The sequence below is a fragment of the Dromiciops gliroides genome, chromosome 6 (assembly GCF_019393635.1).
Source record: "Dromiciops gliroides isolate mDroGli1 chromosome 6, mDroGli1.pri, whole genome shotgun sequence".
Taxonomy (NCBI): Eukaryota; Metazoa; Chordata; class Mammalia; order Microbiotheria; family Microbiotheriidae; genus Dromiciops; species Dromiciops gliroides.
Window position 1 is genome coordinate 265941180 of NC_057866.1, and position 25719 is coordinate 265966898.

The following is a 25719-nucleotide window of genomic DNA, read 5'->3' on the forward strand; positions in this document are numbered from 1 at the left end:
GGGTGGGGTTCTGAGGATTCTGGTTCTGATATCTATTTACCCTAAGACCATGGAGAAGCCTTAGGCCTTGAAATGCCATAAGAAATGGGGTGGCTAATATGGCATATGGATAGAACACACAGATTGGTCTCAGGAAGCCCTGAGTTCAACCCTCACCTCTAACACTTACTAGCTATATTTCTCATGTGCAAAATGGGTGGGTAATAACGTGAAGCACTGACTTCATGAAGTTATTTTCAGGTTCAAATAAGATTAGATATTTAAAGCATTTGATAAGGTTTCAAGTACTATAGAAATAAACTTTAATAATTTATATTTAACGAATAGTTTTATTATTTAAAGAATTCGTGAAACTTGCTTTATAGTAATTAAAAAAACAACTTAAAAAGCTGGAAGGCTTTTAAATTTCTTTTTTCTTTTCTTTTTTCTTTTTCTTTTTTCCTTCTTTTTTTTTGTGGGGCAATGAAGGCTAAGTTACTTGCCCAGGACCATACAGCTCGTAAGTGTCAACTGGCTGAGGCTGGATTTGAACTCAGGTACTCCTGAATCCAGGGCCAGTGCTTTATCCACTGTGCCAACTAGCTGCCCCCCCTAATTAATTTTTTTTTAAAGATTGAGGCAGATATACTTTCTCCTTCTTTGACCCCAGGTTAATTTTGCCATGGAATTTAAATGTTGTTATTGAATTTTTTTCAGTTATGTCTGACACTCTGTGACCACAGTTGTGATTTTCCTGTCAAAGATACTGGAATGGTTTGCCATTTCCTTCTCCAGCTCATTTTACAGATGATAAAACTAAGGCAAATAGGGCTAAGTGACTTGTCCAGGGTCACACAGCTAGTCAGTGTCAAGTGTCTTAGACCAGGGGCAGCTAGGTGGCAAGAGAACTCCAAATGGGGTCACAAAGAGTTGGACATGACTGAAAAACGTCTGAACAAACCTCTCTCTATAGTAATGAAAAATAAGACTAGGAATGTTTGGCCTTGAAACACACCAAAATGGGGAGCTTATTTCCCTTCCTGCTCTTCCACTCTTCTTCACTATTTAATAATGTTTTCAAATCCCAGGTTGAAATAAGTTTTAATTAATAGTATGTTTTAAAAAGTTTTTAGATCTTTCAAATCCACAAGAGTTCTCTTTGCTCAGATTCTCTTTGAGTATAATTCATCTCATCCTGGTCCTGGTAGTTTGCAGGGAGAAATATTTAGGGAAGAAATGAGAATGATCTGCCAAGTGCATTTTCCAAAGTTCTGAGAACTTTCATGGCCTCATTGCCAAATTCTGCCATAAATCTCCTTCATCCATCTTGTCATCAGGTCTGTTTATGGAAGCATAGAAAAGGCAGGTGATGCCAAAGGAGAAGAGGGGTAAGATGGCATGTGTTTCTCTAAAGCATGTGGTCATGTGACTCAGATGAGACATTGTTGAGTCCTACTCTTGAAATGATGGCATTATCAATGTTATTGGTTATGCCCAGCTTAGTTCTCAGGAGCCTGAAAGACTAACTTGAAATTTCACTCAGCATTAGACGAAGGGGCAGTATGGAACAGACTAAAGAACACTGGACTTTAAGGCTTGAGAACCTGGGTTCTCATACTGCATGTGACATCTGTGAGATGTGTGATGATGGGTAGGTAAATGAACCTCTCTGAATCTCAGTTTCCTCTTCTGTAAAATGGGAAGAATGACCTCAGGAGGTTGTGGTAAGGCTCAAATAAGATGATGAATATAAAGGTTTTTAAAAATATTAGATATCATTGAACATTGAGATATGGTAGGGATTCGCCTTGGGCAAACAGGACCCCAGAGGAGAAGCAAGAGAGTCATCTGCACTTTTGATGTTTTTCCAAATAATTGATTTAAGTGAGGAAAGAAAGGGGAATCCATTATAGCTCTTTAGAAGGTCATAGATATCGGTATATGAAAAGGGCCGAGGCAATCAGCCAGTCCAGTCCCCTTATGTTTCTCTCACTGATGCTCAGTGAGGTGAACCACTTACCCAACATAACACAGCCTATAAATATTAGAGCCAGAAATGGAACCCAGGTTCACAGACTCCAAATCCTTTCCAGTACTCTAAAGACTGGGAAAAAATGGAAAACAGATTGAATTTATTCTTTGACATTCTTATCTCTTTAGACCTTTAATTTAATTTTTTAATTTGTGTTGATTTAAGAAAAAATGTACAGTATATAGCTGCCGGAGATAGAATTTCTCCTTCACTTCATAACTGAGGGGAGAATTAAATCAACATCTTCATCACCCTGGCAATGACTGCTGTTACCTGAATTTGACTGCAAAGCCTTTAGGAACAAACAAAACTATTCAGATTACTTTCTAGGTGCCACTGCTTTTTCTTCCTGCTATATCCACTTTTTTTTTTCCTTGGAGGCAAAGGAAGAAAGGAACAAAGGGTTGAATTGTGTGCTACCCCAGAAGGAGCAGGGAAGGAAGGTTCCTCTATGTTTTTGTCTCAAACCGCTGAGATTATTTGATACTATAGGTTTTGATAAACCAGTCTCCTGAACTGGTACTAATGGCAAGGACCAAGATCCTAAGAGATGAAATTAGGAATACATTTTCACAGAGAATTTTGAAGGGAAGGAAGTGACTAGTTTATGAGGTCTGTGAACAGGTTACTATTACAAAGTGGAAATTTGAATGTAAAATTTATAAAGTTGAAATTTCATAAAATTCTAGGAATCCCTCAATTTTCAGGGAAAACAAACTCTTGGATAAGAAACAATTGAAGTGGGGGCAGCTAGGTGGCACAGTGGATAAAGCACCGGCCCTGGATTCAGGAGGACCTGAGTTCAAATCCAGCCTCAGACAATTGACTAGCTGTGTGACCCTGGGCAAATCACTTAACCCTCATTGCCCTGCAAAAAAAACAAAACAAAAAACAAAGAAACAATTGAAGTAACCTTTCCAGCTAAGATGCATTTCTTGATTCATTATAGGTAAGGGTAACATTGTAGTTAGGGGCAATGAGGTTGCTCAGTGCACAGGACACCAGGCCTAGAGTCAGGAAGACCTCGGTTCATTCTGTCCTCATTCAGTTACTTGCTATATGCCCTTGGGCAAGTCACTTAACCCCTATTTGTCTAAGTTCCTCATCTGTAAAATGGGGGCACACTGGAGAAGGAAATGGCAAACCACTCCAGGATCTTTGCTAAGAAATCCCTAAACAAGGTTGTGAAGAACTAAATACAACTGAAACGACTGAACAACAACAACTAGAAAGGTAATAGTTTACAAACCTCCCTAGAAGGTTAAGAAGAAGAAAGTGGACTATATAGAATTACTTTAATCTTCTCTGCAGTGGCAAACCGCAGTATGCTCTGGTAGTTGGCTGAATTTCACTGTGGCTTTATTAACAGGATCCATATTTTTATTCTGGAATTATTTTATCTATTGATTTATTCCGGGCTTATCTGACACTATAAAGCCTGGAATGCTGTTATTTTGTTTGAAAACAACCTTGCTTTTTATGGAGGGACATGGGAAAATCTCTCAACTCTTCCCCTCCACCTCCTTTTTCATACATCTTTGCAGAAAGTCCAGGATGAATATGAAAAACATGATGGTTCAACTTAAAACATTAAAAAAAATAGATTCCTTACTTGATTTTACCAAAAAAATTGCTTTCTTGGGTTTAGACTCAAGAAATCTAGATTCAAATTTCATCTCTATTAGCCACTATCTTTTAAAGCAAGGCAAGGATGGCAAGAAAGGTATTTATTAAGCATTTATTCTATATCAGGAAATGCTGGGCCTGGGGTCAGGAAAACCTCAGTTCAAATCCATCCTCAAACACTTACTAACTGTGTGACCCTGGGGAAGTCACTTACCCCTGTTTGACTCAGTTTCATTATCTACAAAATGATCTGGAGAAGGAAATGGCAAACTATTCCAGTATCTATGCCAAGAAAACCCCAATGGGGTCATGAAGGATTGCACGTGATTGAAATGACTCAATAACAACAGCAAGAACAGCAGCAGCAGCAGCAACAACACAACAACCTCCTGACTCTAGGCCAGTAGTGCTCTTTCCTTCGAGCTGCCTAAAGTTACAATGGAAAAAAAACAAAACAAAACACCCAACTAAACAAAGAAGTACCTGAAAACTCTTAATTCTCCAGCCAGATAGAGTCTCCTTACAGATAGAGAAATTCTCCATGCAGATAAATAAACAATTCACTGAACAAATATATTAGTATATATTTGTGTGTATACCATATATGTGTATACATATATGTGTATATAGATGTGTACACATACATATATACATGTATATGATGTGTGTATGTATATCTCAGACAGATCCCTATGAGTGGATAATAGGCTGGATCAAGAATTGAACAGGATAAAGACAATAAGCTGGATTACCTTTGGGAAACTGCAATTCTTTTAATGTGCTGAGTTTCTCATTGAAATAAAGACCCAATTTTTTTTCTGTTGACTTATTTTTGCAAGTTAGAGTATTAAAATCTCTAAAATGTTGAGGCACATGAGTAAAATGGAATACCACTGGGCCAACTACCCCCAAACCAAACAATCCCCCCAAACCAAACAAAATGATATCATAAATATAGAGAAACGTGAGAAGAATTATATGAACCAATGCAAAACGAAGTAAGCAGGAAAACAATATACAGAACAACTATGAAAATGTTAATATAAAGAACAAGAAGAACAAAATAACACTGAAAGCTGTGAAATTATGATGACTAAACTTGGCCCCAAAGAAGAGATATGAGAAGGCATTTATTTCCCTTCTGGAAAAGGTAGAGGAACCATGAGTGTGGAATTCTATAGAAAATATATAGACTTTTCCCATGTGCTTGTTAGTTTTGCAGGTTCTATATTGGCATAAACAATAACAATAGCTGACAGTTGAGTAGCATTAAAGTTGTTTTCCATACATTATGTGATTTGGTCTTCATAACAACTCTTTGAAATAAGTGCTCTCTTCTATTTTATCTATGATAAAACTTAAGCTCAAAACACTTAAGGGAATTACCTAAGGTCACCTATCTAGTTAGTATCAGAGGCTAGAATCAAAGCATATCTTCCTAATTCCCAGGTGTCTTGATTTAGGGTTAGGAAGGTTAGGAAGGTACTAAAGTTCATCTCAAGGAGACTGAGCATGCAACAAGACAACCCCAAAACCAGCTTTATTGAGGAGACATATTTACAATAAGAAAGGTAGTCAGGGAAGATAGAAACAGATCAGGTCTTCTGGAGTCCACTAGAATTGTACAAAACTTGATGGAGCCTCATATACAGTGGTGTACCCCAAACCAGCAAAACCTGGTAGGTTTTTACAGGTTTCTTTTCTTGGTTGAGCAAGACCAAGCAGTGAAGAGGAGGAAGTGAGAAACTTGGATCTTGGGACTGGTGCTAATCTATGCTAGTGGAGGGTAGGTAGAAGATTCTTGGGAAATTGGCTAGTTGATATTAAATTCTAGGGTTTGGAACCGTTACTGTTAGTCTTCCTCTAATAGGGTTTTGAGCTTCTATGGAGTGTATTTGTTGCACAGGGTAGGGGAGGCTACTATTATTTTTTATACAATGCCAACACTCTCTTACAGAGTATCAGTGGATCTAAGGAGATGATGGATTTATGGGATTGTGGAGGCAAGAATAACATAGGATGACCCTGTATAACAATGAGATCATGGGACTGTCCAGGTATTAGCTTGGAAGTCAAAGGAGCTCAATTCAAAGCTCCTCCCCTTTAACTATACACTCTGTGACTTTGGTTAAGTCATTTTACTACATCTAAGTTTTCTTATGTATAAAATGAGTAGGGTGTGGTATATGTACACCAAGTTCCCTTCTATGGCCAATGATGCTTCCTTTCTACTAATAAATCAGCACTGACTCATTTTTTTTTTCTGATTCTTCATTAGAGCAATAAATTCCTTTTTATTTTTATGGTAATGGACTGCATTATGGGCATATGGATGAACAGTGTTTATAGCAGTGTTTACATGCTTCCTATTAAATATTGATGTCTCATTTTTCTGATATAAATAAACTTGCTCAGGAAGTAGATTCTTCTTAATATTATAATAAAGCTAATTTAATAGCTGAGTATTTCTGATCTTGAAAGAATGGCTCTGTTAGGGTATAAAGCAAGAATTCCTGTAAGGAGACTTTCTTTCTAAGTTTGTTTGACTTGGATTAAGATTCTCCTAGGCTGAATGACATGCTTCATTCCAGTGTCTGAACTGATGACTGAGTTAGGGCGTGTTGATGAATATTAATTTTCTTTTGGACAGAAAGCCCGGACACTGAGACATTCTTGTTGTCCACTTGTTCCACAGAATAATGAAGGTTTCTAGTCATTTCCTTTCCAGTGTGTATGTTGGCACTTGGCTCTGAAAGACATACGTTAGAGAGCATGTGCTCTCGGCCGCTCGGTTTTGTCATTTCTGGATAGCTGTAGTGGTGCCTTTATGATCCCCTGACTACCTTCATTGGATACTCTAAGCCCCTTGTGAAGGTCTCCCAGGGCTTATTTTGAATGCATGGAGGAGGCTTTCTTAGCCTGGGCTCACCCCCCATAGATGCATGAGGTTTACTGATGTTTGTTTTACTGCCAGGACCTCCCTTTTTGGTGTCCAGCAGACTTCTACAGAATTTCACCAGTGAAACATTATGGCAACCTGACTGAAATGTCATCCCATGTTCATTTCCCTGAAGGTTTCAAGGGTTTTAATAGTCACCTGAATAAGCTTTTAGAGGTTGTCAGATAATGTAATTTCACCATGTTATTACATGCCTGTTTCAATTGGCACATCCAATGGCATCATGGGCTGTTTGGGGGGTTTCTTTCTTTTTCTGTAGCATTTCAAAAACAGGTCCAAAGTTATGAGCTAAATATGAATTTATGGGAAGAAGAAATATTAAAAAAGCTATTTTTACTAATTTTGGACCAATGCAGTCTTGGCTCAGGCAGAGAATTTCCAAACTTCGGGCTCCTGTGATCTAGTGATCTGTATCTAGGAATGGTGTTAAATGATGGAAATGCTTCATATCAACCCACTCTGCAGACAGATGCCCTTTTCTGCCAGTTTCCTTATTAATTGCTAACAAACGAGCCAACTTGGTTCTGGCTGTTCTTGTTTCTCCCCTGCCTGTTGGGCAGTCCTAAGAGACCTTTATTCAGCCTGAGAGGGCCTAGCCATAGTAAAGTGACACATGCAAGCTAAATTTTAATTTAAATTTAAAATACATCTTGAGGGCCAACGTTGAATAACATTGTATTTCCATTCTTTGATGTACATTATGCTATTTAATTAAACTCCCCCATCCCCCCAATAAAAATTCATTCAGGGATATTTTATAGCTTAGCTTTGCTTTGGTTACAGAGACTGACACAAACCTAAAATACCAGTGAGTTGGCATGTGTTATATTCAGTCAGACAACCAAGAATGTTGTACTACTCAGGGACAAGAGGAATCTATGTATATATAGACATGTATATACATGCACACATACATACACACACACGCGTGTATATACTTACATATACTGACATGTTTGATTCAGACAATCAAGAATGTTGTATGAGTCAGAGACAGGAGAATATCTATGTATCTCTATAAAAATCTACACTGTAACGATTGGAATGATGCCACCTGCTGGATACTTACTGTAGAAGAGTTCTGCCCATGAAGCGAAGGTCTTTGAGGGCAAGACCAGGAGTCTTTTCTTTGGCGGGAGGAAGTGACGCGGACTAGTGGGAGGAGGAAGGAAGAGACTGGTGCTGACTCTGGGGCTCTTTCCTCTGGACTCTGGCGGAGAAGGGAGCTAGAAATGTGCTCTCCCTTTAATAGATAGGAATCTAGGCCTTTCTCTCTCTCTTTACCAAATTCTTATTCTCCTTAATAAATGCTTAAAAGTCTAACTCTTGCTAAAGCTTATAATTTATTGGCGACCACTCATTAGATATTTTAGACAGTTTAGCTAGAATTTTAACCCTTAACAACACTTTTTTTGTATCTATATCTGTATGTAGGTTTCTATATTTATATGTGTGCATATGTGTAATATGTATATATGTATGTGTATATGTATGTATAGCCAGCTAGGTGGTACAGTGGATAGAATGCCAGCCTTGGAGTCAGGAAGACTGATCTTTGTGAGTTCAAATCTGTCCTCAGACACTTACTAGCTGTGTCACCCTGGACATGTCACTTAACCCCGTTTGCCTCAGTTTTCTCATCTGCAAAATGAGCTGGAAAAGGAAATGGCAAACCACTCCAGTATCATTGCCAAGCATAGCCCAAATGGGGGCACAAAGAGTCCGAAATGATTGAACAATTAGGAAAATATGTGTATAATATATAGAGTATACATTATTTATGTGTATACTCACATATTTGTACAAAACTAAAAGTTTTTTGACATAATGGAATAAAGTTGTTTCTAATAATAATTTCAGTTTGTGCTATGAATTCACCTTGGTCTTTTTTATTGTTCTTTTGGTCATTTGATTTTCCTCTCTAATTTCCTTGACCAGTCTAGCTAATGGTTTATTGATTTTTTTAGTCCCCTAAGAAAACCCACTCTAAGTTTTATCTATCAGTTCTCTCGTCTCCATTTTCAAGTTTTTCTCTTTTTTCCTGCAAAGTCAAGAATTGGTCTTTTCTACTTGCATTGAGATGGCTAAATTGTTTATTTTCTAGTCATTTTGATTGAATGCTGTTCATTGATACTTTCTTTTTCTATTTGGTTAATGTTTTCAGAGGGAAAAATTTTCCTCTGAAGATAGCTCTATCTACATCTCACATGTTTTCTATGTTTAACAAAATTCCTAATTGTTTTTATCTTTATTTTTGGCCAATTCATCATTCAGGAGATCATTAATAATTTTCCAGATAGATTTTTATATTTTGCCCATATTTCCTTTATTTATTATTATCTTTGTTGTATTGAGGTCTGTAAAGAATCGTTTAGCTATATTTTTACTTGCATTGGTGTCTCCTTTATATTAGACTAGTTTGCTTAAATATTATGGTGGTTTTTTTTGCATTGGAGGCTACTGACTTGTATTATTTCATGTGATGAGGCAGACAAACTAGTCCTTGAAAATCTCTCTGTGTGTCTCTGTCTCTGTCTCTCTTTTCCTCCCTTCTCTCCCTCCTACATTCCCAGAATTCTAGATAATGGATTCTTCAAATAGGGATCAACTGAGGTAATGTGTGTGAAAACATTTCACAAAGTATTACACAAACATAATCTAATACTATTCTTGTCATTATCATTGGTATTTCCTACAATATCCCAGAATAATAGACTTCTAGAATCTTGTTGGATACATCCAGTGGTAGTGAACTCATTACTTCTGAAGGACCAATTATTAACAACTTATTTCTTATATTGAGCCCAAATCTGTCTGCCTGGCACTTCTAACCATTGTCATTAATTTTGCTCTTGGGACTTCACAAGTACAGGACTAATTGTTGTTCCATGTAGTGGTCCTTAACTGTTTTAGCATTTCTATAGCTGTGAGATAGCCTCCCATGTCTTCTCTTTCCTGTGTGGTATATTCCCAGTCCTTTGAACCATTCTGAAGTGAAATCTGACTCTTCTGCTTACTATCTTAATGACCTTGTGCACATCACAGTATCTTTCTCTGGGCCTCCCAGTTTCCTCATCTGCAAATTGATGGGTTTGTTATAGATTCTTTCTGAAGTCCCTTGTAGCCCTCAATGTTTGAAACTCAATCCATTTGCCCCTCATATTTCATGACTTAAAAATCAGTTATACTACTCCTAATAATAATAATTCACATTTATATAGTATTTTAAGGTTTGAAAATCACTTTACAAATGCTATCTCATTTGATTCTCCCAACAGCCCAGTGAAGTAGGATCCATTAGTATTCTCATTTTCTAGACAAGGAAACTAAAGCTTAGAGGGGTTTAATGACTTGCCCAGGGTCACATCCTTATTAAGTGTCTGAGGCAAGATTTGAACTAAGGTCTTCCTGACTCCCATGTCCAATCCTCTATCCATGGCACCATCTAGCTACCTAAATACCAAACTGTTTGCCATTCTCTAGATGAGGTCTAATTTATTGATTCCCCTATGAAAGCATGGCAACAATTAATTGAGCTGTCACAGCACAGAGTAGAGGAGGACCATCTCCTTGATTTTACAGGCAAAGAAACTGAAAACTATGCAGTCTAAATGAGTTATCAAGGTCACCCAGCCAGAGAATCAAAGAGTTGTGCTGAGAACTCAGCTTTCCTCCATAAGATCCAGAAATGCTTTTAGTACATGATGCTTTTATATTATGATGTTATTTATATTTTATATTGTTCAACAATAATAAAAATATTTATATCATTACATTATTCAATAATAACTCACGTTGAATTGCACTTCATTTATTTATTTATTTGAGGGGCAATGAGAGTTAAGTGACTTGCCCAGGGTCACACAGCTAGTAAGTGTCATGTATCTGAGGCTGGATTTGAACTTAGGTCCTCCTGAATCCAGGGCCGGTGCTTTATCCACTGCATCACCTAGCTGCCCCCTGAATTGTACTTCAAGCTTACAAAATTCAACATTGGTCTTCATTGGTATGTAGTTAACAGACTCGAGGTAGCCATCAGTGACCATAGGTTACAGTCAATTATATGGTTTTTTTTGTTGCTTTTCATTGTAGATAATATTTTAATCACTATTAAGCATATGGTAAATTAGTACTTCACTTTTAAATACTATTTCTCCATTGCTATCCTTGTTCCTGAGTATTCAAGCAGGGGTGGATTGAGTCAATACTCTGTGTTTAGACAGTACATTTCTATAAACCTTGCTTATTTTGATGGATTGGCTTTCCTTCTAGATTCAGTAATTCTCCTCAGCAGGAAGGAGCTTGATGTATCATCATGTTTGTGTGAGTGCATATGTGTATATAAACACACAGGCATGCTTGTTCACTTTTTTCTGTATCTTATCAATATATCATCCACTTCTGGGGTCTCCTGAAAACAAGGAGCTGCTTTCTGCTGGGTCCAATTTCGGGTGCAGGTCTGGGAATCCTTCTGGGAAGAACTGAAGGAAGTCACGATTTTTTTACAAGCTGGAATTGCTCCCATTTTCAGATTTGTTTAAAAGAAAAAGGAAATTCTCTTCTTACTGCTTATATTTGTTCCAAACATCTTTTAAAGACCTCTTTTTCATCTTTTATTACATGACATTATGGGGATGGAATAAATTAGGAAGTCCGAGGCAAAACTGAGGATTCTTAAAAAATATATATTACTCTTTTCCTTGGAAATTAATTCAATGAGGCATGTTTTACAGATATTCTAAACTGTAAAAAATACAACTAATGTATGTGTGTGGCATTTCTTTTACAGGCCAGCATCAGTCTCCGTATCAGCTTGTGTCTCTACATCTCTATACCTACAGTAGTGTTCCTGGGGTTAACTTCTAAGCTTTTCAGTTATTCCCCTCCCCTCCCCCCATCCCCAGGTTGCAGGCTTCATGATACTCTTATAAACTCCTTTCTTTGTTTTCCTGTTTTTCCCCTCCTTTTCTCTATTCCTAGTTTTCCTCCCCACCCCAACTGCTTCCGTTCAAACTTGTATTTAAATAAATCAGTGTGGTTACTTTCTCTTGTCAAGATCATTCCTGTCATATCATTCATTCCTCTCATGGTCCTTTCCCATTTACTTTTCCTGGAGGAAAGGTACGGAGGAGACGAGGTGGAGAAGAGGTCAAGCGGTGGCTGATGAGATTAGAAAGGTTGGAGCACGGCAGACTAGAGATGGGACTACAAGGAGGCAGGAGAAGACAAGAAGGACTAGGAGCAGGGAAAAGAGAGGCCGAAGGGCAGACTGATGGAGCAGACAGAACAGGAGGCAGCGGAGAGCACAGAAGGGTCAGCACAGGGTACAGGTTGGAGAAAGTGAAGATTAAGAGGAGTTAGAAGAAAGTAGCTGAGCATGGAAAGTGTAATGTGCTCTGAGTCGAGAGGCGCTAAGGCCCTTATTGTATTAAAAAAGTTGGAAGCACAGCAGGTGGGAAAGAGACCACAGGAAAGCAGTCAGGTTGTACATTTTATTTCCCTGTATTCTTTTTTTTTTATTTTTATTTTTTATTTATTTATTTTTTTTTAGTGAGGCAATTGGGGTTAAGTGACTTGCCCAGGGTCACACAGCTAGTAAGTGTTAAGTGTCTGAGGCCGGATTTGAACTCAGGTACTCCTGACTCCAGGGCCAGTGCTCTATCCACTGCGCCACCTAGCTGCCCCTTCCCTGTATTCTTAATTTTCAATAGTATCTCATAAATAAACTCTGCTTTGATTATTTAGCTAAGAGGCTTCTTAATCTTGAGCTTATCATTTTGGGAGCAATGTGGTGCAACTTTATAAACGGCCCATATTAAATTAAACACAGTCAGATAGTCAAATAGTCAAAAGTCCTCAGATTAGTCCTACAGTCAGATTAGCCCCCAAAATCAGGCCCAATCATCAAAAATATTTCTACACAGCTCTGTGGCATGGTGGATAGATTGACTGAGTCAATTACAAATTTACATCAAGCAACTTTTATTGGGTTCCCATTGAATCCCACCCCACTGATTCTCTATCCCTGTCCTCAAAGAACATGTTTCAAATCTCCCCTTGAACCTCCTACTCTTCTCCTTCCCTCTCAACTAAGAAGCTCCTTCCATACTTTATAGATTTCATTCATATTAGCTTCTCTCCCTTTTCTTTCCACTCAAAATCCCTTTGACATCTTCCCTTCTCTCCTCTTTAATGTAGTCTCTGGTAAATGGAGTTATCCTTCTCCTTACCAAGGCCAAGCCCTCTCCACATACCCTTGTTCTCATCCCCTCCTGTGTCCTCCTACAGATTGCCTCCACTATCATCCTTCCTCTCTCTCAAATCTTCAATCTATTCCTATTTACTGATTCCTTCCTTACTGTATACAAACAGGCCCAACACTGCCCCAAATAACTTTCATGAGGACCTTCCATCCCTTCTTATTTCTCTTCTCCCTCCCTCAAACAAATGCCTAGGGGAAAATAATTGCCTATGCTCAGGACTTCCACTTCTCTTTGAAGTCACTTTGCAAATTTACTCTGTTTTCTGACTTCATCACGCCATTGAAACTGTTCTCCCAAAACTTTTAAAGATACCTGGGTTTATATATTGCTTTGGATACTTGGTAGTTGTTTGACTATGGGGAAATCACAAACTCTTTCATCCTCATTTTCCTCATCTGTAAAATAACCTCCCAAGTTGTTGTGAAGATCAAATGTGTATAAAATACAAATGCTAGCTATTATTACTTAAGAACAATTTCCTTTTGTCTTCTGGTCTCATTCATTGGGAGAGCATTGATACCAATACCATTGTTATTTAGTTTTTCTATTCATTGGTTATTACACAAATCACATGTTTTGAGTTTCTATATTCCCATTTATGTTTCTAGGCTATTTAAAAGGATTCTTACTATCCTTCATGTCCTTTGCCATGACTCTATTGCTATCTCGGTGGAAGAAGGACCATATACGACTGCATTTTGTATTTTTATTTGTCCCATTGGTTGCTGTGCCCAAATAATTTATCTTCCTGCAGCCAACCTTCTGGTATTGTACCTCACTGTATTTAGTAAGGTTGGTCTTTTGATAGCAGACACTGTTATTTGCTCTGATGGTACCCAAAGTCTTTACGTCTTATTAAAGAAAACCTTTGAGATCTAACATCCTAGTAGTGAGAAAGTACCAAATGCTCTTTAATATTTTCAAGAAAGAACTCAGTGAAGACTTGACCATAGACTAATCATACCCAAATATGTAGCTTTAGGCAAACAATCACTACAAAGTCTTTATCTGATGACCCCCTCCCCCTTCCCCTTCCCCTGAGAGGTTACCTTGGTCTCCAGCATTATGCCCATAGGTAAGGAGTCAAGAGTTCTATATTTGTCAAAATTCTGAGCATCATCTAGGAAACTCAAGCCACACTTATTCTGTGACATCCCTGATTCCACCACTAGAGCTACCTACCTTCCTGTAATGTTATTGGTCTCACCTCTGAGTCCTGTCTGTCCTGTGACATCACAGGCACCTAAGCTGAAATGGTTGATGGGTCTGAGCTACTCATCCAATTAACCTCTCCCACCTCCCCTACTTTTAAGGCCTCTTTTACTGTGAAATCTTTGAAACCTTCACTCTTGCCTAACTTCTAATGCTTAGCACAGTATCTGGCACATAGTAAGCATTTGACTGACTTACTTTATTACCAGGAAGGAAAGTTCAAGTCAGTTTTCCACCCACTAAACTGCTTTGAAGGAATATTTAATCTGGAATTTCTACTGGGTTTTTCCCTTTCTAACCTATTCTGAAAAGCTCATCAGTAACTCCATTTCAAAGTATGGAAATAACAGAATAAAAGCAGTTTGATAAAATAGGCTGATACCATCAGAGGCAGGAGATAAGTAGATGAATGGGCCATTGGCAGCTAAGTGGTGCAGTTCTGGTGCTGGAGTTGGGAAGATCTGAGTTCAAATTAGACCTCAGACACTTACTAGTTGTATGACTCTGGGCAAGAATGGTTCAAAAGAAAAATAAAATAAATTAAAAATGAAATAGGGAAAGAATCGAGGTCAGAAATGTGAGCTTTCAATGCAGATTAAAAAAATACACACAATTAGCAAGATGGGAAGTGGGTAGAGAGGAATGAACAATGTTCCTTTATCAAGTCCAAGAAAAAAGTCAAAGGATGGTGATGCATGTAGGCTACTATAGAAAGACGAGGCTCTGGGAAACTGGAAGAGTTGGCCAAAGTGAGAGATAAAGACTAGGGAACTGGGATTTTGTTGGGGTATGTTGGAGTGTGTGGGATGGAAGGACACTCATCCCATCAGAGGGAGGGTACCTTGCTGGAGAGAATTCGCATGGAAAACAAGGTCTGTACCTCTAGTGGGAGACAAGAAACATAATAGAGAAGGTTATATCTGTCTGATAGAGTGTGGCACTTCTATAGGTAACATGCTAGTACAGGAAATGTAATAGTTGAGGCTTTAGGGACAATTGGTATGAAGAATAGTGGTGGGAACAGAGATCCTGAGTGGGCATGGTCCCTAAGGACAGTGATTATGATGAGAAAATATGGGTACAGGGGACAGGACTAGACAACAGGATTGAGATCACAGGACAACCAAGCAACATTGTTTTGTTTCAGCATTCCTACCTTCATGACTGGCTATTTTTCAGAGTTTTGCTTGTTGTTTGACATTGGGAAGGTGATGTCAAGACTTGCAGTGAATTGGATCTAAGTGAGGGAGGGCTGTGCAAAGTCACCAATCTCACTTCCTCCGGAGGCATCTGAGTTCAGTGGCCAGACATAAATCAGGATGACAGAAAATGGCCATGGATTTCTCAGAGTAAGACACAGAAGAAGGAAAAAAGGAGGGGGAATGAGGCAAGACTAATAAAGGAAATAAAATAGAAACTGATCAGAAAAGGGAACTCAAACAGGCTATTTCAGAAGTTTAAACACCATGAAAGACATAGAGAGTATAAATGAAGAAATTAGAGTAAAAGTATGGATAAATTCTGAATGAAATGGAAGGAATAAAAGTAAGGAAAGGAATAAAACAAAGAAGACAGAAAAAACAGTAAGATAAAAATTAACACAAGTAAGAAGTTGGAGGGGGGAAAGTGACAGAAAATTTTGAACTAACCACTTAAGTGAGTGGGGAAATAGGGAGGGGGAAAAAGAGAAATAGGAATCTAAAATAAAACAAAGAGAAAGAAATTTATTTTTTATTATCTATTTATTTATTTTTTTGGCCAGGGCAATGAGGGTTAAGTGACTTGCCCAGGGTCACACAGCTAGTAAATGTCAAGTATCTGGGGCTGGATTTGAACCCAGGTACTCCTGAATCCAGGGCCAATGCTGTATCCACTGCACCACTTAGCTTCCCCGAAATTTAAAATTTAAAATCCAAGAACTGGGAAGATGACAGGTAAATAGGAGCAGGGGAGAGGACAAGAATAAACTAACATAATAAGCTGGCTAGATGTCCAGACACAGCTTTACCCTAAAACCAGCTGTTAGAGACTAGATGAACTAAATTGCAAAATAGACTTTATAGAAACGGTTTAGTTTTGGATCAGGTACATGCTTAGGTAAAGGGAGGGGTAGAAAGGAGCCACTTTTATGAATTGCCTTCTCTGAAATCTTCAGTAACCTTATCTACCCAGACACACTTCAAGGTCTAGTGGGGGTGGAATGTGGCAGCTCTGCTCCTCATTCCATGGGGTCTGCCCTCCCTGTCACTCTCTCTCCACCTTCTGCAGCCTCAGTTTATTGCTTCTCCTCTTCCTATGTATCCTGGGAGATTTTTGCCTCCCTCAGGCTACCTTTGTGTTTTTGCCGTCAATCCCAGTGGCAGTCTGAAGGAGGGGCACTCAGGAGGAGGGATGATCCCAGACTTGTTGGTTAGCAGTGACAGTGAGCAAGGTTTGGCCCCTTTGACCCCTCATCTCCTATTTAGGGTCTGTAGGGCATCTTCTACCTTCCTTTCTCCTGGAAATAGACAGTCTTGATGGTAGTCTATCATTGACTTATATCATTGTGAAACCTTGAAGGTCCATGAGAAAAATGCTAGGGGAATTTCCATCATGACTAGCTGGTGTTCTGTTCCAGGGACATCAGGAAGGGAAGTGCACTAAGTTTGCTGAGGGTCATTTACCAGTTTATCCAAAAGATATTGCTTTTCTCAGACACAACAACTCTCAAAGACCATCTTACCCAGTTGATGAGAGATTTTTATTTTGTATTGTCGTCCTAGAAGTACTCATATAAAGGAAAGCTCAGATCCTTGAAACAAAGAAGAAATGAAAAATTTCCCTATTTTGACTCATCCTGGGATGTTCTTTGACCATGTCAGTGATTACTATTAAGTTGATTTAATACTTGAATATTCACTGGAAACGGTGTTCTTCCAGAGTTGAGTTCTGTGCCCCTGAAATGGAAGTAAGCAAACTTTGTTTTGGGACCCTATGCGAAATGGGATCAGCTTTATAACATTCTCTATAGCTTGTTCATTTAAAACCAATATAAGGGGGGCAGCTAGGTGGTGCAGTGGATAGAGCACTGGCCCTGGATTCAGGAGGAGGACCTGAGTTCAAATCTGGCCTCAGACACTTGACACTTACTAGCTGTGTGACCCTGGGCAAGTCACTTAACTCTCATTGCCCTGCAAAAAAAAATAATAAGAAGAAAATAAAACCAATATAAGCCCAATCATTCCTTTAGTGAATAGTATAAAGTAAATGCAAACAAATAAAAAAATTAAAGTTTTTTTAACAAAAGAAAAGCTGAAATATTCAAGTTAATTTGTACTTCATTAAAAAAAATTAAATTGGCATTAAAAGAATCTGTTAAGTTTGGAAATTTTAATTAATCTCACCCATATTTATCACCTATTTTTCTGTAGTAGTTCTCTGTCATTAATTTAAAAGAAAAGAAGAAATTAAAAAGAATTAATCATGACAACTAATCCATGCAATTATAGGAAAGTAGAATTTTGGATCTGGACAGGACCTCAGGCATCCTTTAGTCTAATCTTTCTCCACAATATCCCTGACAAGTCATGATTGTTTCTGCTTCCAGGGAAGACCAATCAAAGGATAAGAGAAATGAGAGGTTGGGTATTTTGCATTTCCCAAACAGCCTTTGCATAATTCTCATTAAGTTCACAGTTTAGTTTAATTCATGACTCTTGCCTGAGGAGCAGTAACTCATTTCCATGGTTTTCTTGATTCTTTAAATTGGACACTTTGATCTCTGAAATGTGAAATAGGAAAGTTATGTTAAGATGTTGATTACAGATCTATCTTTACCCTGTAGACTGGCTTTAAAAGCCAACTTTTGTAAACTTTTATACTGTGAATGGCTCCAAGTGTTTTTGAAAGAGAAAAACTTTTTGGTTCTCCATTGAAGTTACTTTAGATCCTTTGAACAGGACACAGGAGATGATGTAAGATATCATGGCAGTATTATAGTGCTTCTCTGTAGTATCAGAATGCATTAGAGCCCTCATACAATCTCTTATGAGCTCACCAAGGAAATAACAGTTAGAATACATTAATATTTAGCTTGAACAGACCAGTCAGAAGTTTTTATGTACTTTTAGAAATGGTGTTGGTAAACCACACAGGATAGACTTTTCCATTACTAACCGATGTCACATCATTATCACACCCAGCTTAATGGGCTGAGTCACAGCTCAGGTGCTGAGTGATGGGTGCTTTCCGCCTGAATCTTTCAAATCTTCTGTCTCAGTAATATCCTGCATGTTGTAGGAAACTCAAGGCAACAAGCATTTATTAAGCACTTACTCCGCTGGGCACTGTGTTAAGTGCCAGGAATATAAAGACAAGCCTGAAGAAAGATAGCTCCTGCCCTCTGGTAGCTCATATTCCAATGGGGGAAGACAGCCTATAAAAAGGAGCTAAAAGAAAGGTGTGATTCTTTGTCCATCCTGAGCTGGGGAGGTGGCAGGGATGAGGGAATAGAAAGGAATGAGACATAATGGCCAGGGTACTCTCCTTAAATGTAGGTTCTAGAAGGAACCATCCAATCAGAGGGTGAGACCACAGCATCAAGGGATACTCCCAATGTGTGACTATAGCAGAATTAAGGACAAATTATGTAGTAGGATGAAAAGAAAAAACAATTAGACAACATGGAAATCTTGTTTTAGGCAGTAGTAGATGGAGCATTCAAATTGTATTTGGTCTGGGTAATAATAACAGCTAGCATTTATTTAGTGTTTAAGGTTTCTAAAGCACTTTCTAAATATTATCACATTTGAGCTTCACAAGAACCCTAGGAGGTAGGTGCTCTTATTATCCCCATTTTCCAGATGAGAAAACTGAGGCAGACAGTGGTTAAGTAATTTACCTAGTATCACACCTAGGATCAAATCTGGCTGAGGCCAGATTAGAACTCAGTCCTTCCTGATTCCAGGTCCCAAATTCTAACAAATGCTCCACATCTGGCAATATCAGTATGATTGTGGCCATTATTAAACCTTTTTGAGTCGGTTTCCTTTTCTGCAATTAGGGATTAATAATGCCTACAAAAAAGGCAAATTGGGTTTAATATAAGAGAAGAGGTTTTTAGTAATAAGAACTATCCAAAAATGCAATGGATTTCCTTGGTGAGTAATGGATTCTTCCTGATTGGAGGTCTTCATGCCCAAGTGGATTGAATATTTGATGAGTATGCAATAGCAGGGATTCTTTTCTGAGTACAGGTTGAATTAATAATGGTTTCTGAGGTCCCTTTACATGATCTAGTCGAATGATTCTGTAGTGTCGACTTCATAAGGTTGCCATTAGGCTCAAATGAGCTAATGTGTGTAATCTGCTTCATAAAACTAAATTTGAAATATAAATGTCAACTGTTTTATTAACCAATTTATTAGAAATCAGACCGCTGTTGACTTCATTCATCAATGTGAATATTACTTTCACCAGTACAGATGATAACCTAGTCATGCCTTCTCATTCTACATAGTCCTTATCCATCGCCTTCCCACAAATCTTCTTTACAGGATCTACTCAAAGTGCTGTAGTCTTTCCTCTTATTCTTTTAATATTTTGTAGCTACCAGGAAGGGGTATGTAGGAAAGTGTTTATCAATAGGTACTCCAAAAACATGGACACACTTTAAAGTTTAATCGGCATTGCTCACATTTCTCTATCACTTTCTTAAGTCTAGACAATCAACAAAACAATAAATTAAGCTCTGATTTATAGCATTTACAGATTGCCAAAGTGTAAGTGCTTACACTGAAAATTGAGCAATCATTTTTCCCAGCCCATCAGAGCTGGCTTTAACATATCTCTGCTAGCAGGACCACTGGGGTCCTGATTCCTTGATTTCCCTATGTGACCACTCCATCTCCTTTTTTGATCATCTTTGTCCTTTAAGATGTCCTCTGTGCCACTTTTCAAAACAAATTTTTACTGCTAATCACTATGCATAAAACTCTGAAACCAACTTACATTCACCATGAATGAATAAATATGCTTTAAAATTCCTCCAGCCCTTCGGGTTGTTGGGGGATCAAATGAGATAATGATAGTATATCAAAAGTGTTTTGCAAATGTTAAAGTGCTACATAAATGTTATAGCAATATGAATAATAAATGCCAGATGACAAATCTTCAGACTACAAATACAGACCTCAAAATAACCCAGAGAACTCAGTCAAGCACAGTCAATAAACTGTGCTAGAAATGGACCATCGTCTCCACTGAACTATTGCCCGCAATAGTCCGGACATCATATTGATCCATATAAATTCAAGAACAATATTTTAATAGACCTCATCATCTAAGATACTCATAATATCCAAGCTGCATCAAAGCTGCATTTAAAATGCAGAGACCTGAAAAGGAGCTCAGAATTATGTGAGAAAAGGATGAGGTTTGTCTTCCTGTCTGCTATTGGCATGATCCCAATGATGGTTTCTGTGAATCTACAGATGAGCTTATATCTTTTATTTATTTATTTTTTTGAGAGGCAATAGGGATTAAGTGACTTGCCCAGGGTCACACAGCTAGTAAGTGTTAAGTGTCTGAGGCCAGCTTTGAACTCAGGTCCTCCTGAATCCAGGGCCAATGCTTTATCCACTGCGCCACTTAGCTGCCCCTGAGCTTATATCTTAATACTTTTATTCAACCAGAAAAAGAATATATTTCATGCATCTGTGTTAGAGTCAATGAATAAGAAATATAAGGAAATAGTAGGATAACAATCTGCCCCAGAACTGTCTTTATCTAAACCACATTGAAACAATGGGAATGAGTTGTCATTGTCATCATCATTATCATTACCACCTGCAGAATTGTCCTATTCTTTTAACTTTTTTTTTTCATGTGGGTCAGAAGGAAGTGGTCCCAGGCCAAGCTGCTTTCCAAGAATCATTCTTATATCATCAAAGTCCTACAGACTATGGGGCTGGTGGATATATATATGTGTGTGTGTGTGTGTGTGTGTGTGTGTGTGTGTGTGTGTGAGTGTGTGTATACATATATGTGTGTGTGTATATATATGTATATACATATATATATACATATACACACATACACCAATGAGGTGTGTATATATATATATATACACATACATATATATATATATATATATATACACACACACACACACACACACACACACACATACATGTAATGATTGGAATGATGCCACCTACTGGAGACTTGCTGTGGGAAAGCTCCACCATGAGGAAAATGCCTCAGAGGTATTGTGGCTTTTCCTTGGCATCATTACGTTTGCTCATGGGTGCTATCTATCAAGGCTACCAGCCAATCAACTTGAGGAGCCTCCTATTTTCTGGGAGGAGACAGGAAGGAGGAGAGGGAGCCTGGGTAGAGAGCTCTTGTGCTTTTGGGTTCCTGACTTGGTGATGGTGGCAGCAGAAGACTTCACAGAAAATTTGAGGAAAGATAGGAATGCCAGGCTGTTGGAATTCTGTTCTCAATCTTTTTCTTTCTATTTTCCAATAAACCCTTAAAAACCTAAACTCGTTTTATCAGTGATTTTAGTCAGTTTCCCCCAAAACTGGGGGAACAGATTAGAATCCACATTTAGAATCTTAAATTACACATACACACACACACACACACACACATATATATATACACATACACCAATGAGGGTGATAACTATCTCATTCTATTAGTATGTATGTAATTTTGATCTCCCTTGCTAGGTGTCCACATTTTGAAAGCCTTTTAATGTTACTTGCAGATTCTGAGCATATGGTATGACAACATCTATTTAAAATGTTGTTACTAAATTTTTATGACTTATTTTAATGTCCCAGAAATTGTGGTTAGCACTTTGTTTTGTGATAATGGTCTGACTCCAATATAGTTTATTGGTTGAGTTCTTAAGGATATTTTGCATTTTATATGTAGAGTGTGAGGATTTGTCATCTGTGAATCTATAAAGGATAGAGAGATTCTAAAGTATAATTCTGGCCATCAGGGAATAACTTCCTAGTAAATGTGTGTTAAATGTTTAAATTTTAAACATTAAAAACATTAAAATTGTTAGTTTCCACTGTTTCTTTTTGCATGTAGATTTTTTTCAGATAGATGGTTTAAGTCCATTATGGTTTTTCCTATATGTTAAACCAGTATCATTTCTCTTAAATAGAACTCTCTGTGATTTCCAAATTAAAGAGGAAGTTTAGTCAAAACATCTTATTTATCATGTCATAAATTAGTATGACATTAAACTGCATGGCTCCACTCGAGGTTGGGAGAACAGAAAAAAACAGTTCCTTCATCTCATGGAATTTTTCTATACATTTTCAAAATGTCATTTGTACTCCATAAGTCTTGAAATCTTAATCTTCACAGAGGAAAACTAGAGAAGAGAGAGGTTGATGTCAGATTCAGAGGACACATTGAATCAACAGATGAAGACAATACTTATAAATACTTTGATTTCCTCCAGAGAAGAAATATCAAGCAAAATCATATCAAAAAGAAGACTGTGGCTGAAGATGTTAAGAGTTTTACTAGTATCCTGAAATAAAATCTGAATGGGAAGGATATATTTGAAGCTATAAACAACTAAGCAGTACCCTTTGGGCAGACAACTGTGAAATGATTATGTTATTTGAACTTTTACTATTTGAACTCATGATTATATGTAAAATATGGTTATACAATGGAAATATGTGATGAAAAATCTTTAAAATCATTTTGATCTCTCTATTAACATAACAGAATAACAAAGGATAAGAAAAGGAATTTCTAATTAAAAATTTATTACAAATTAATAGAGTAGTGATAGTCAAGTTTAAAAAAATTTAAATGATGAATATCATAATCTAAAGATAAGTCTATGGGCAGCTAGGTGGCACAGTGGTTAAAGCACCGGTCCTGGATTCAAGAGGACCTGAGTTCAAATTCGGCCTCAGACACTTGACACTTACTAGCTATGTGACCCTGGGCAAGTCACTTAACCCTCCCCAAAATAAAGATAATCCTATGCTGATATATTGAAATTTTCATTATCACCATTTAAAATATTTTAGCAGCATAGACTGAATTGTCTTCTCATTCTTTAAATGTTCATCCATACACTGGTAGGTCCAAAGTTTTATCCAATTTTGACCAATTTCCACAGTCATATTCTCACTGAATGAACCAGGTGTGTGTAGTTGGATGACTTGAGGTATTATCTAAAATCACCAATACGTTAAACAAGATATTTTCCTTGCGATCATTTTCAGCAGTGGGGCTAACACAACTTGAAAACTAGTCTTTGAAAACAATTTTGTGTCACCTGCACTTTGATCTAAGAACCAAATGCAAGTGATAGCTGTAGCCTCTCAGAGCATGGACATTTCAAGACCAATAAACAAGCATTGGTTTTAATGAAAAATCTCCTCTGCATTCCCTTTTAAAATAAAGTGTTAAGCTCAAAGTTTTATAGATGAGTATTAAAAATTATTTTTGCGTGTAATTAGGGAAAATATAAAATACTAAACATAAAAATGTTTTAAACAATCCTTAGACACTTGAAATCTAGATTGTTTGCTCTCTTTGAAATATAGATTCTAGAAGGCATCCTTTTCCAGAATAATCTTACCTTATCCACAGTATGCATTTTGATGAATGTATCTACCTTTTTTCTATTAATTTCTTCAAAACATCAGAATATTTGGCTTCTTCAGCCTTATTTACATTGTTCACCTCTCCAATAATTTTTAATGTTATGCAATTAATGTTAATATTTAATTCAATTTTAAAGCAATCAAACCAATGAATGCTTATAATAAAAGTTTCTTCACTAGCTACTTCATTTTTCATTTTCTTCACTTTCTTAAACATGAAGCATTCATGTGAATAGCTGCTCTGACAAGAGGAATATATTTGTGATTGCAATCTTGCATCTATGTAGCTAAAAGATGCTACAATTCTACTCCTATAATATTTCTATTCCTTGTAGTTGTTTACTAACCACAGAAAGTGCTGCAACTTTGGCTTTTTCTTTTCTTTTGCCTGCATATTTTATAATATTCTATATTGTAGACTCAGGTATTCTGACATCTAGTTCTATTGTTGAGTTACTATCACCCTGTTCATGCCATTCACTTACATAATCTTTTCTTATATTATTAATAAGTTCTTCTTTTTTGATCTAGCAGTATAGTTTTCCTCATTTTGTTACAGATGTTAAAAAGCAGCACACCATATCTACACAGGATAATAGACTGATATTATGGTAATAAAAGAGAATAAAGGATGATTATTTCTTTTTTTAAAATTTTTTTTTAGTGAGGCAATTGGGGTTAAGTGACTTGCCCAGGGTCACACAGCTGGTAAGTGTTAAGTATCTGAGGTCAGATTTGAACTCAGGTCCTCCTGACTCCAGGGCCAGTGCTCTATCCACTGCGCCACCTAGCTGCCCCTTCCCTGTATTCTTAATTTTCAATAGTATCTCATAAATAAACTCTGCTTTGACTCCTCAAATCATGGCTGCCCCCATGATTATTTCTTAATAAATGAAGAGTCAATTAAAACATCAACTACTTGACTGATAGGGATGACATATCAAAATGTGTATGTATATATATATATATATACATATACATACATGTATACATACACACACACACACACATATATATAAGGTTGTGGCTAAATATGACAGGAGACTTATTGTTATCCTAGCATCCAAGATGAATGGGAATAACATGATAAAATCAAATATCACCTATGCAATGCCAGTCTGTCAAATTTCTCTCATTATCATCCTATTGTTTTTTGCCCCTCCTTTTTGAAGAGGACCAATGACATCATGGGTAATGTCTTAACTTGTCCATGAATTTAATTTAAATGAGTCAGAGTTGCAGAAAGTCATCAGCCTCACTCTCTCTTCCAGAGTCAGGCTTGTATCTGCATCTATCCTGAATAGTTCAGAGATCCGTTTTGAACAGCCCACTTCTAGCAGTACCCCTCTCCAGCTGGCCGGTCGGGAGTTCCAGATCAGTGCTATTTCCCGGGACATCGACACAGCTGCCAAGTTCATTGGTGCTGGGGCCGCCACAGTTGGGGTGGCTGGCTCAGGGGCTGGAATCGGGACAGTGTTTGGCAGTTTAATCATCAGCTACACTAGGAACCCATCCCTCAAGCAGCAGCTCTTCTACTCCATCCTTGGCTTTGCCCTGTCTGAAGCTATGGGGCTCTTCTGTTTGTCGGTAGCCTTCCTTATCCTCTTCGCCATGTGAGGCTCTGTGGAGGGTCACCTGCCTCCGTCCCGCTGCTTTGACTCCAGCCCTGAGCCCCTTGCTGGAGTGTGCTGAGCTTTAACATTAAACACCATGTTTCTCTTAAAAAAATGCATAAGGAGAGACATACAATGTTACCCAGAAGTAAGAGGCTCAAGAATCTGATTTTTCATTCATTTTAAACTACAAATTCAGTCAATGATTTTAGATTGAGTTAAAACCCAAGTATTAACTAGAAGGGAAAAGAGTTTGCTCACTATTCATTCTGTGTGTGTGTGTGTGTGCGCGCGCGGCGCACGCACGTGGTCGCATATGCGCCTGTTTTCCCTAGCAGATGAAATAGTTTTAATTTTACCTGTATTTGTCAGCATTTTCAGTTTATAGACATTCAAATAA

At 37.7% G+C, this 25719-nt stretch overlaps 1 protein-coding gene across 1 annotated transcript; it reads left to right on the forward strand.

Annotated features, from left to right (window-relative positions):
* The first annotated feature begins 1541 nt into the window (after nucleotides 1-1541).
* On the forward strand, nucleotides 1542-25323 carry LOC122732292 (ATP synthase F(0) complex subunit C1, mitochondrial-like). The gene is made up of 2 exons (XM_043972365.1): nucleotides 1542-1630; nucleotides 24978-25323. The coding sequence occupies exons 1-2, from the start codon at nucleotides 1542-1544 to the stop codon at nucleotides 25321-25323; spliced, it is 435 nt and encodes a 144-aa protein (XP_043828300.1).
* The last annotated feature ends 396 nt before the right edge of the window (nucleotides 25324-25719 follow it).